The sequence below is a fragment of the Porites lutea genome, chromosome 1, assembly GCF_958299795.1.
Source record: "Porites lutea chromosome 1, jaPorLute2.1, whole genome shotgun sequence".
Lineage (NCBI taxonomy): Eukaryota > Metazoa > Cnidaria > Anthozoa > Scleractinia > Poritidae > Porites > Porites lutea.
In genome coordinates this window covers 56,080,962-56,092,795 of record NC_133201.1, presented here as the reverse complement: position 1 = coordinate 56,092,795, position 11,834 = coordinate 56,080,962, and the positions used below count along the sequence as shown (strand labels likewise).

The 11,834-nt window shown below is 37.5% G+C and overlaps 1 protein-coding gene across 1 annotated transcript; it reads right to left on the bottom strand.

Moving 5' to 3' along the window:
* Nucleotides 1-693: 693 nt before the first annotated feature.
* On the bottom strand, nucleotides 694-11,519 carry LOC140940166 (charged multivesicular body protein 1b-like). The gene is made up of 10 exons (XM_073389075.1): nucleotides 11,216-11,519; nucleotides 9,361-9,380; nucleotides 7,845-7,922; nucleotides 7,117-7,185; nucleotides 5,413-5,490; nucleotides 2,371-2,439; nucleotides 2,151-2,258; nucleotides 1,647-1,690; nucleotides 1,198-1,264; nucleotides 694-798 (listed from the first exon to the last, which is right to left on the bottom strand). The coding sequence occupies exons 1-10, from the start codon at nucleotides 11,241-11,243 to the stop codon at nucleotides 745-747; spliced, it is 615 nt and encodes a 204-aa protein (XP_073245176.1). The 5' UTR covers nucleotides 11,244-11,519; the 3' UTR covers nucleotides 694-744.
* Between the last annotated feature and the right edge of the window lie 315 nt (nucleotides 11,520-11,834).

Below are 11,834 nucleotides of genomic sequence, written 5' to 3'. Positions count from 1 at the left end.
ATAATGTATTTCCTTATGTTTCGGTGACCTCAGGATGCCATTATCAAGGAACGAGTACATGCTTAAGGCGTTTTTTAGTAGCTAGGCTCCACATTACTAAATAACATGTAAAGATTTGAGTGATTATTCATTTAAGTATTTTAACCCTCGGACGTACACATAAAGTCATACCCTCACTGTGGTACAAGGGGAGGGGGGGGGGGTAGGTTGATGAAACCACGCCTTGAGTTTTTGATATGTTGCAGTATTTCCAAACGATTTTGCCTTCAGTGGAAAGCCTTTGATCTTCTCTATAAGATGAATTATATTTTATGGGTGGGTGGTGCTGCTGGAGGTCTGTGAAGTCACCAAACATGGTTGCCATCTTGGATCTTATCAAGAATTAGAAATCAGGTAAAAACAGTGAGCATTAATTTGCGCTTGACTTGTAAAATAACACATAAATAATTACTTTGCATCATTTTATCCACAAGTTTTAGTTTTATTTTTGAAAAAAGTTGAAAAAATGTGCATTTTCACTCAAAAATGACGTGACCTGCTACTTATGCCTTCATATCTCCTAACCATAGAAACTGACCATTGCTAAGCTTGTCTCAAAAAAGCACGCAAAGGATAAACAAACAGCTGCAGAAAACTTCAAGTGCTGATGTTTTATCATCTAGGAAAAAATCACAAAAACCTTGCTTGGGAAGGGGGGGGGGGGGGGAGGGTGGCAACCACCTCCCCCACTTGTACGTCCAAGGGTTAATAAACAACAGTCCACTGTCGTAGTTTTGCCAGCCTTTTGTCCAGCTCATCCTAAAAATGAAAACAAAAATCATTCAATATAATAATAATGAGTAAAATAATACTTTCAGCTTAAATAAAGTTAATGCAATTAGATGGCCTTTTTTAAGAGCATCTGCGGGGGATACAAACTCTTCTAGTCCTAAGTAAGACATACTCATAGCTCATGTAGCATTAGCTAGATTTTTCAATCCCATGAGAGATTAATTTTGATGTTTCCTTCTCTCACAACACAATGGCACAATGACCATGATCACATAATTATACCCCTCTCACTGAAGAACATTCTTTCACTGAGTATGCAAACTCACTATGTCTCTTTAGAGATAATAGCAATTTTGCTATCAACGAAATTCAAAGCTAAATTAGGTCTTTGATTGACTGATTGATTAAGCCTTTATAAACAATTACCTGCTCTGTAGAAGCTGTTCCAATTGGTTGCTGTTGCACAGCAGGGAGCTTCATATTTAATTCCAAGCTGAAAGAGATGATAAAACTGACAATGCAAATGATATAATTTTTTTCTGCATAATGACTTGTATTCTTATTAACGCTTTAATATTGAGGATAAAAACTGGATGAGTTCAAAAAGTTGACAAACAATGATCGATCCATGCAGCTCCTCCGCTAGACATCCAAAGCTAAGGAGAGCTATTCCAGCTTTTCACACTCAATCAATGAAGCTTTTATCAAGGTAGTTTGTAAAGGTTTGAGCTAAGGTAAAAGGGTCCTTATCAAGGTTCAATCGACCAAGTAGCAATCAAGGTGAATGGCTTCATCTGAATCCTGATTAAAGCCCCCAGCTAGTGGATTTTTAATGCAAGCATTAATTAATTTTTTAACAATATTACAGGGCCTACCCATGTTCATCTGCCACTTGTTGCATAAGAGTGTCCACTTCTTCCTACAAAATAAATCCACACTGGTTTATGACTGATGCTACAGATCATGTAGTGTACTATCTACATGCAAGAGGCAAAGTTGCACTTTCAGACAGACCAAAGGCACTGTGACATGCATTGAGAGCAAAAAGGGCATGTCAGTTACAAATGTATAAATATTATTTTCCTTGTAAGTCTATCGTAAGTGAAGGACAGAAACATGAAGCAATATACATGTACAGTATATCTATAGTCTTGATTCTAGATAATATTTCTTTCCTTCACTTCATGAACGATTACAAAAAGAAGAATATTGAAACAGGGCTTTGAGTCACATCAGTGTTTAAAAGAAGGGCTATATCCCATTCAACAGTGCCACTGTCTGAGACTTTTCCTAAAAAAAGAGATTGAACAGAATTTTTTAAACACACCACTTTTAGCCAACCTTTTGGTAGAAATCTTAACAAGGGAAAGTTATGAGACCTGTGGCACTGTGAGTGTGGTGACGTCACTCGTGGCCTGTTCCATGTGGCTTGACTGAACATCAAGGTTTTCAAACTGACGCTCAAACTCGTCCATAAAAGCAGAAACCTGAAGAAAAAAAATGAAACAAATCACTTTTGCTTGATTTTGAATAGGAAAGAATATGCTTGCTTTTAAAAGCATTTATAGACAGAGCTGATAATAAATTACCAAAACTAACCTTTTCTAAGTCCATGGTCTTCAAAGCTGAGTCCATTGATGCCACAACATTAACCATTGAACCATTTAGCTGTGAAAAATCACAAGGAGCCCACACAATGTGTGTGTGTAACCAATTGTTATTTTATAGTTATGTACTGGATTTATTATTTGCTTCACCTATAGCGATAGATCGCTAAATATGTCTACAATCAATATTGAATAAACGTTGAATTACCTTACCTGTGGTATTATTGTTGCCCTTTTGCCTCAAAAGCGTTTCTTGGGCGATTTTGAAGGATTTTGAGTTTGCCGTTTACTGTTCCTAATAATAGAAGGACAAGGGAGGAATCCTTGTTTTGAAAGGGCTCCAGCGCCAAAGTGATTTTCCCCCCAAAATCGCATCGCTCCACTTTCAAACAGCAAAAAGGTAGAAAGATTCACGCTTCTCCTCGAACCTTCCGATAGATAATCCATCCAAAAGGCCTGGAGCTAGCCCTCAAAGAAAATTAAAATCCCTCAATTTTTGAACAGTCAAAACGCATAGCAAGATTCATACATGCCAGCCAGAAACCGTCCCAATGATTGCCTCTTTTTAATTGGATGTTTTTTAACCAAATGGTTAAATAATAACTGATTTAAAGAAGACTTAATTAAGACTTGAATAAATTATTTTGTAAGCGTTTATTGTTTATCGACATCCAATTAAAAGAGGCAATCAGCAGGACTTGATAAGTGTACTGCAGCATGGATTCCTCCCAAATCGTTCTTGTGTAACTCAGCTTTTGTCAGTCCTACACACAGTCGGTCAGTCCTTGGATAATAACATTCCATCAGTCAGATATGATTTACCTGGACTTTGCTAAGGCCTTTGACACTGTCGATCACAGCGCTCTTCTGGCAAAGCTGAGGCTTTACGGTGTAAAGGGTCAGCTGTTCTGCTGGTTCAATAAGGACTACCTAACTGAGCATACACAAAGGGTGGTTCTTGAGAATGCGGCTTCTCCTTGGTCTCCTATAACCTCTGGCGTTCCGCAGGGGAGCATTTTAGGCCCCCTGTTGTTCACTTTGTTCATAAATGATCTGCCTGACGAAGCTGCTTATGGTGTGAAGGTTGCACTCTATGCCGACGACACCAAGCTATACCCAAATGTTTTGTCTACAGAACACTGTGACCTCATACAAGACACTCTCTCTAACATGCACGTCTGGTCGCAGTGCAATAATATTAGATTTAATAAGTCCAAATGTAAAGTACTAACTGTGACTAGGAAAAAGACTCCGATTGCTTTTGACTACACACTTGATGGCACAGCCCTGACACACGTTTCAGAAGAAAAAGATCTTGGCATCATCATAACTAGTACGCTCTCTTGGGACTCACACATCCACACTATTACTGCAAAAGCAAACAAGCTTCTTAGTTTGCTTAAACGGACTTGTCCCCTGCTTACTGGCGTCTCTGTTAGGCACTCACTTTATTTGTCTTTGGTCAAGTTACAGCTGTGTTACGCCACCCAAGTCTGGTCGCCCGCTTACGTTTTTCTGAATGCTTAGGTGGAACAGGTGCAGAGACGTGCAAGAAGCTGGTGGATTGTACGCACGCGCAGAGACGAGTCGTGGTTCAAAGAGCTGCTGACATTGCTAGACTTACTTCCACTTTCTCTAGATTGTGAACTTAAAGATTTAATCTCTTTTTATAAATGCCTTTACGGTAGTACCGATTCAGATGTTCGGAATTATGTATCTTTTGTTTCCCATGATCGCACAAGACTAAGTAACTCCTTTAATCTTCGCACCCCTTTTTGCAAAACATCAACTTTTCAGGCCTCGTACTTTAACTGTATAGTTAAACTATGGAACTATGTTTGTAACCTAGCACCCCCAACCAGTTTTTCCTCGCCTACTGCCTTTCAACTTTTTGTTCGCAATTTAATGAACACTCACCTGTCGCGGGTATATGAAATCAATTACCCCTGCATGTGGACTCTAGTCCCTACGTGCCCATGCCACTCGTAATTTATTTTATTTTTGTACGAATGTTTGAGTATTCATTTTATTTTGTTTTAACATAGGTCTTAATCTAGGAGCGGTGCCTCGCATGGGACGTTAGTCCCGTTGCACCTACTCCTTTTCGGTGTTTCCTTCATTTTTTCTTTTCTTTTGTGTTGTATTATAAATTTTATGTTATATATTACAAGAGGAGTACCCAATAAAGCGGTGGAAAAAAAATTTCAAGATTTCAAGATTTCAAGTTGCCGGGTAAATACAACAAGTAGGCGGGGAATCAAACCGCTACGGATTTCTTTTGGTTCTATTTTTCTTCTGTTTTCCAACAAAAGTAGACGGGGGGCCACTCTCTTAGTAGCCAGGGAAAATCCCCGGCCCCGGCTCTTAATGACAACCCTGCCTGAGAGTTTCAACCAAACCACTGTCCAATGATGCAAAAAGTCCACTTCCAGTTGACGTGCGTCGCTCAAAAATGCTGCAGCATAAGGTGCTCTAGCAGAGCCTGGTGGCACCTGTTGCCTAACTTTTGCTCTCAGGCAACTAGAAAATCTCAGATTTTTCAGACAAATCATATGCTGGGAACCCTGGATTTTACAGTTTCAGAGCACTGGGGTTCCCTTCAATTTTCCTTACTGCACAGCCTTGATTAGGAACAGTATAAACAGCAAACTCAAAATCCTTCAAAATCGCTCAAAAAACTACTTTTGAGACAAAAGGGTGACAATATACCAAGAACAGGTAAGGTAATTCAACATTTATTTAATATTGTTTATAGACTGATATTTAGCGATGAATTGCTATAGGTGAAGCAAACAGTAAATCCAGTACATTTACTATAAAATAGCAATCGGTTCGCAAACACATTGTGCGGGCCCTGTGGAAAAATAAATGCATACACACATCCGCTGTTTAAAAGTCAAGCCTTGAGGAAAATGTCAAGCTTTGTAGGCACATACTATTAAAAGTCTCTCCAGCTCAGTGATCACAAAAACTCTCTATCAATTGTTAAGACATAAATAATTATTATCTGACAACGCTGATGGTGTTTCCCCACCTGTTTCATTGTAACAGCAGTCTGCACTCGTTGTGCTACAGCATCAGTTCTTGAACTAAGTTGCAGAAAGTGCAAGGCCTGTCAAAAAATAATGAAATAATATTGGTTCTCTTAATTCAGACAAAATCTAAAGGACAGGAAAAAAAAAAGACTTTTTACAGAATAGTTCCAGAGAAATTCCCTTTGAATTCATGCAAACCCCAGACTTTACAAAGAATATTATTTGTATGCGCTCAATTAACTTTTTTGCCACCCAGCAATTTTGCAAATTTTCAAAAACCTTTATTATGATTGCAAGGACCTGAAAATTGCACAAACTGCTCAAATTAACCAGCTCTTTCAACTTTTGAACCTTAATTTGTATATAAGGTAATGTCTTCTATGGGTTACCTCATATGCTAGTGAGCAAAAATAATGTAAACAATGATATCATCATGAGCAAGGGTTTGCCTATTTAAAGTATAAACATTTAAAAATTTCTCACAACAATAGCATGGACCATAAACAAGCAGAGAGAGACAGAAGGGCTTTCTGGGAATTAAAGGGTTTATATGCATTTATAAAGCATTTGCACATATATCTTTCGAGCTGACATATGACCTTTGTTAGTGATTTCCTCCCAAACAGATTGCCAGAGACTTTTCAAGTGTGGTTTCCTGTTTTGGTCAGGTCTTTATATAGGTGACCAGTATGGCTTCACCCTACAGCTGACTTAAGCCAGCATCTTGCACACAGCAAGAAACAAACACACTCTTTATAAGTACCCATGGGTATCAATATTATGGCATAGATAAAAATGCATCTTGACGTTTGGTGTTGCAACTCCCATGGTGACCTTGCCAAGATTTTTGAGAAAAAAGAAAAGTTTAGGAACTGGAAACACTTTCTGCCACTTGTTGGAATGTACCTGCACAAAGAGCTGATTATTGCAATGAAGGTAATTACTGGTATTGTATTTAAAGAGGATTTCAATTTTGCAATGATAAATAAAAACTTACTGTATACCCACAGATCCATTAGGTCTCATCAATATTGTGTATGGCTTACACTTTTCAAGTGACAAATCAATTTTTTTTGGTTGGTTATATTGTATATCACACATCACTTTGGATGTATCAACTTTAAACTTTAATTATTCTAACGTGCTCTTTCTAGCAGTGTCAATAAATGTTTGCTAACTGGTCTTACTCAGAAACTTTGAATAATCAAAGTTTTATTCATTACTTTAAATATATGACCAATAGAGTACTAAAGTGTGACGTCATAAAAATGAAATTTTCTGAAATTATGGGATTTGTCAGGATATTCTGAAAGAACAATGTCCAAGAGGCCTACTTGCCAAAAATGAGCATTTGGGGACAAATTGTCTCTGAGATTGTAGCCCAGTTATGCTTACAAAACTCCATACAAACCCTTCTAAATTTTTTTTGGGTCGACCCAAAAAAAAATTAGAAGGGTTTGTATGGAGTTTTCTGAGTATAACTGGGCTACGATCTCAGAGACAATTTGCCCCCAAATGCTCATTTTTGGCAAGTAGGCCTCTTAGACATTGTTCTTTCAGAATATCCTGACAAATCTCATAATTTCAGAAATTTCACTTTTATGACGTCATCACTTTAGTACTCTATAACCCACTTAAAGTACTAACAGTGCTAGTGTACACATATTAGAAGAAAGAACTCCATCTGATGTCAATCTACTCACCTGATACTTTTGCCTAATGGCATTTTCAGCATGTATTCTAGCTCCATCCAAGTTTCCCTTTTGGATAGCCTTGAAAGATGTGAAAAAAAAATTAAAATTCACGTATAGTCCCACAGAGGAAACAACAATTTTTCACAATGCTATTTTTCTGTATTTCAACAAAATGATATGCTACAAGACTTGCATTACTGTTATACCGCCAATCCCATGTAAAAATATGAAATTTATATTTGCATCAGATTTCATTTGAGCATGCTTGTGATTGACAGTCCTGATCCGCCAGAATAACTTATGACTTCACACATAAGGGAAAATTATGATACTTGTTAAAATTGTTTGTTAGGACTCAGGCTTCAAGATCATGAACTATAGTTAAGTTTAATTTTCTTTTATCGCTCCCTTACAAGGGCATATATGTCTTTTGTTTCATTGACACGAAAATACAATGTACTTCAAATAACTTATGATGTATTTCTCAGAAATAATTATTGCCATCAATTCACATTTTACTTGCAGTGAGTACGTACAAAATTTATGGGGGTCCTTACCGTAGTGCAGTTATGCAACTTAAATACACATATGCCTAGCACCAAATAAATGTCGCCCAAATATTTAATGTCTTGTTTTTTATTAAAGATATTTATTACTAATGTAGATAATCTGTGTCCACCATTAGCTGTCATGAAAGATAAACACATAAATAAAGTTTTCATTTCATTTCATTTTACCTTCTTTAACTTCAGTTTCTCTGCTTTTTCCTCCTTTTCACACTTCTGAGACGACCTCACTAAGTTCTTGGCTGCAAACTGATGTAAAAGTCAAAGAAAAGTAGTCACACCAAGTAGTCACTCTCTTAATGGACCCCTCTGTAAATGGACACCTGTCAGTTGGTCCCTGCCTTTCTTTACTCCCTTTATTTGTTTCTCTATGAGACAGACACCTCTCTTAGACAGAAACTTAGTGCCGGTCCTAAAGATGTCCTGCTTAGAGAGAGACTTGACCGTATGTACATTACTACTTTCTGTAATTAGAGGATATTACATGGCTGTGCGGGGATAGAAAATTTCTCTTCAAGTGTTGAAAAATATTTTTCAACATGAGAAGAGAAATTGCATATCTCCAAGTGATGTAATGTTCCATTTATTATATAAACACCAATAAAATTCCAAACCATTTCACTTAAATATTTTTTTGCTGTGAAAAAAGGCATGACTTATTATGTGGCCTAGCAACAGTGATCTTTTCACATGTGAAAATAACATGTTATTTTCACATATGAAGACATCATTTTTTTGCACAAAAGCTTACCTGGCATTTCAATCAATGGTGTTCATATAATAAAGCAATATCGTAAAGTGATGGAGAGTCGATCCTCACAATATGTACTCTATATAGTAGGTGTATTTTGGTGAACGCCAAACGTCTGCGAAAAGCCTAATGCCATAATTCAAACGAATCTGATGTCTAGTGATTATTGTCTAGTTTCAGGACAGTTTGCTGGTATAATAACCCCAAATGGAAGCTGATTCACTCATTTTCCTAAAACCTCAGATCGAGTCATTAATATTTGGCAGCCACTCAGCCTTCTGCAAATTAATACCTCTGCCATTAACTCTATTTGACTATAGCTGTTAAGTTGTAGAGTAATCTCTTCTTGTGCTAAAGCAGCATTCATCCCAGAGAGCTAGCCCTTAGAGGAGGAATGTTGATTAAACCGACATCAGAATGGATTTGAAAGTTAATTAGAGAAGTTCCCCACATACTGCTGCAGTATAGAAGAGTCTTACATTCTAGGTGTGTTTTTCTTTTATTTGGATGTATAGGGCACAGAAAAAAAAACACATGTAATATACTGTATGTGCACATGTAGGATATACCAATGACAGTGGCAGAACAAGAAAATTGTTTAATAACAACAGTATATCCACATAGCCTAATCTACCTCGATCCCAGTCACTCGCAATCACTTTTTGGGGGATATTGACTTAATTATTAAGGAAAGCAGGGACGAAGAGAGTGATCCCTGCTCACGCTCTATGCTCATTCCCATCATCCCCTCCCGTGCTTCTTGCTTGTCTCCAGCTCTCGCGTATATGTATTCTTGGGAAAGCCCGGGGAGGAGGCAGTAGACAAATAATTACTACTGCCAAATTTCCAACAGCTGAAAAAATAAGAAATGTCAACCACCCTCAGTCAGACATGTCAAAAGATGGATGCCAGGCCAATGGAACTGATATTTCTTACCTTTAAATTAAAAAGTTGTTCTATCAAAGTAAAAACATTTGTCAAGGAAAATATAGGAGATCGCCTTAAAATTATATATTGAAATGTTACAAAATTTACAAATTACTTTTTTTTTGATAAGCTGGCTCTTACACTTTAAAAAATTTTGGCAGCTTCAAAATACAGCATGTAGCTGTAAAAATGGTCAACGCTAGTATTGGATTTCAATATTATCAAAAGATAATGTTACAAAAACAGCTATAAAAATTAAGAAAGGAATTCTAAGATGACAATGGTGATGATAATCATCTTATATAACAAAAAACTGAGGTAAACAAGTCAGATTGCTGTTACATTTCTATATAACAACAAAGCAAATAACACAAAGAGAGACTGGGAAAACAATCTACCAGTACAGATCTAACAGAGCATAGTATCTGTCACAACTTTTGGCTAGCCAGATGAGTTCCATCATAAAGAGAATTTCATAACATAATACCAAGGACTATCCAGCCAGACCGGCTCTATTTCTTCATGTAACTGACACAAGGACGAGCATACAGAAAGTACAAGTTGACTTAATTCACAGTGAGTTCCACAGTTATTCATTCAAAATAATTCCTAGTTTAAAAACGTAGCTAAAATATGCTTAATAACTGCATGGATGTTAAGTTCATCTTTGATAGTGTTGTTTAGGTTTGTCCAGCTCTGCAAATATTCTCCAAATAGCAGATATGTCGCCCTCCGAGTTGTCTTCTTGCTGTTTTTGCCATGTTGTTAGCTATTGTTTCGCCTAGTTCCAGCTGTAGCTCTTACTCTGGAAATGAGTGAAATGTCTGCCTTTTTTTTACAAAATTTTTTACAACCAAAACAACTCAACCTCGTCCCCAGGTCTTCTTAGTAATGGTGCCTTAACCTGTAACGGGCTGCATTTTTGACATCATTTCCTCATTAAACACAAAATTCTTCCAAATTTGGTCATCAGTAACTGGTTATGGTGAATTATGTGTGTGCCTTTAGCCAATCAGAATTGGAGAAATACTTTGAATGAATAATAAGAAAGTTTACTACACTGTTAATATCATAGGTGACGAATTACTCCTTAATTTTGGCGCGAAATTTCAGCATTAAATTGCCATGGCAACCTTCCGTACGTCTCAGTGTCAAGATGGCAGCGAAGTTTTAAATGCCGTGAATGAAGATGTCAGGGCACAAAAAGACGCTTTAGAAAACCTGAATACACAAAAGAGCACATCAAGAAGGATTGTAACAGGTATTTTGTTGAAAAACTCTGAACTTAAGCCAAATTTAAGCTCTAAACATTCGAGAGAGTGCAGGAGCTCTCAATCGATACAATCCAAGATAAACATGTCAAAAATCCAAGATTGCTAACGTAATTCGTCACCCATGATATTAATAGGTAATCAAATGGTATACTCGTGAAATTAGGGAATAATTTCACTTGTGTTTTGTCCAAATCCCAATAATTTCCCTCGCCTAAAGGCTCGGGAAATTATAAGAATTTGGACAAAATGCGCGTGAAATTATTCCCTAATTTCACTCGTCACCATTTGATTACACATACTAATTGTTTCCATTCTATTCTTGGCATTTGAAAGTCAAAGAACACTTATAGTTTGTAGATATCTATTAGTTGCAGATTTATTTTATGATTTTAAATAAAACTGAACCATTATTTCAGGGTTCTCTAAGGTTCCAATATGTCTTTAGGGTCTTAACTTAAAACCAAAAAACGTGACACCTACAGCTGAGCTTAGGTTGTATCATCAAACCATCAAATTAAAGCTTAGGAGGAATAAAAGTAAACATGGTTAACATGGTTAACAAATCATTGTCAATGCAAATATGTGGATACTTTCCAAATTATTCCCACCACCAAACATGTTCCAAAAACTTCTTTGCAAGGGTTAACTCAGCTGACTGCAATGCTATCCCCCACTTTGAACTCAAGGTATCAAGCCACGTAACCACGCGTTGTTTTGGCCAGACCAGCTCAGCTGCACACGGGGCTGGACTGGAAGAAAATTTGAATATTCCAGCTGGCTTGTCCCATGGATATATCCATGCTTGTCCTATGGGCAAGCAGCTCTCACATTTTCTTGCCTGGGGTCACTTCTTGCCTTCATATGGGCAATTTCCTCGCCCAGCAAGAAAATCTACTTGTCTCGGGGACGACCGCACGGGACTGTTTTCGAGCTCTGCTAGCTTCTGCTGCATTCGCTGGTTTTGCACTGCGCATCTGTTACCGCGCATAACAAGATGGCCGCCGTGAAAAAGGGCATGCCAGCAAAAAGTAACATTATTAAAATGAAGTTGACTGAAGAGAAACGCTATTAGAATTTTCGGTTGCATTTGATTCTTGCCGAGATGAGACTCAACGTGTTGTTGGAATGTGCATAACGTAAGCAGTACGCGTGTTGCTGAGTTCGACTTTCTCACGGGAGAATCTCGATAGTGGACGTTAACCGTTGCGC

What these genes read in the sequence shown, in the direction of transcription:
- LOC140940166 (XM_073389075.1), bottom strand. Translation starts at nt 11,243, where the DNA reads ATGTTTGGTGGTGGGAATAATTTGGAAA. An exon ending in AGAAACTGAAGTTAAAGAAG is followed by an intron (nt 7,186 to 7,844) that starts GTAAAATGAAAT and finishes ACATCTTTCAAG; the next exon opens with GCTATCCAAAAGGGAAACTT. An exon ending in CTGCTGTTACAATGAAACAG is followed by an intron (nt 2,440 to 5,412) that starts GTGGGGAAACAC and finishes GATTTTTCACAG; the next exon opens with CTAAATGGTTCAATGGTTAA.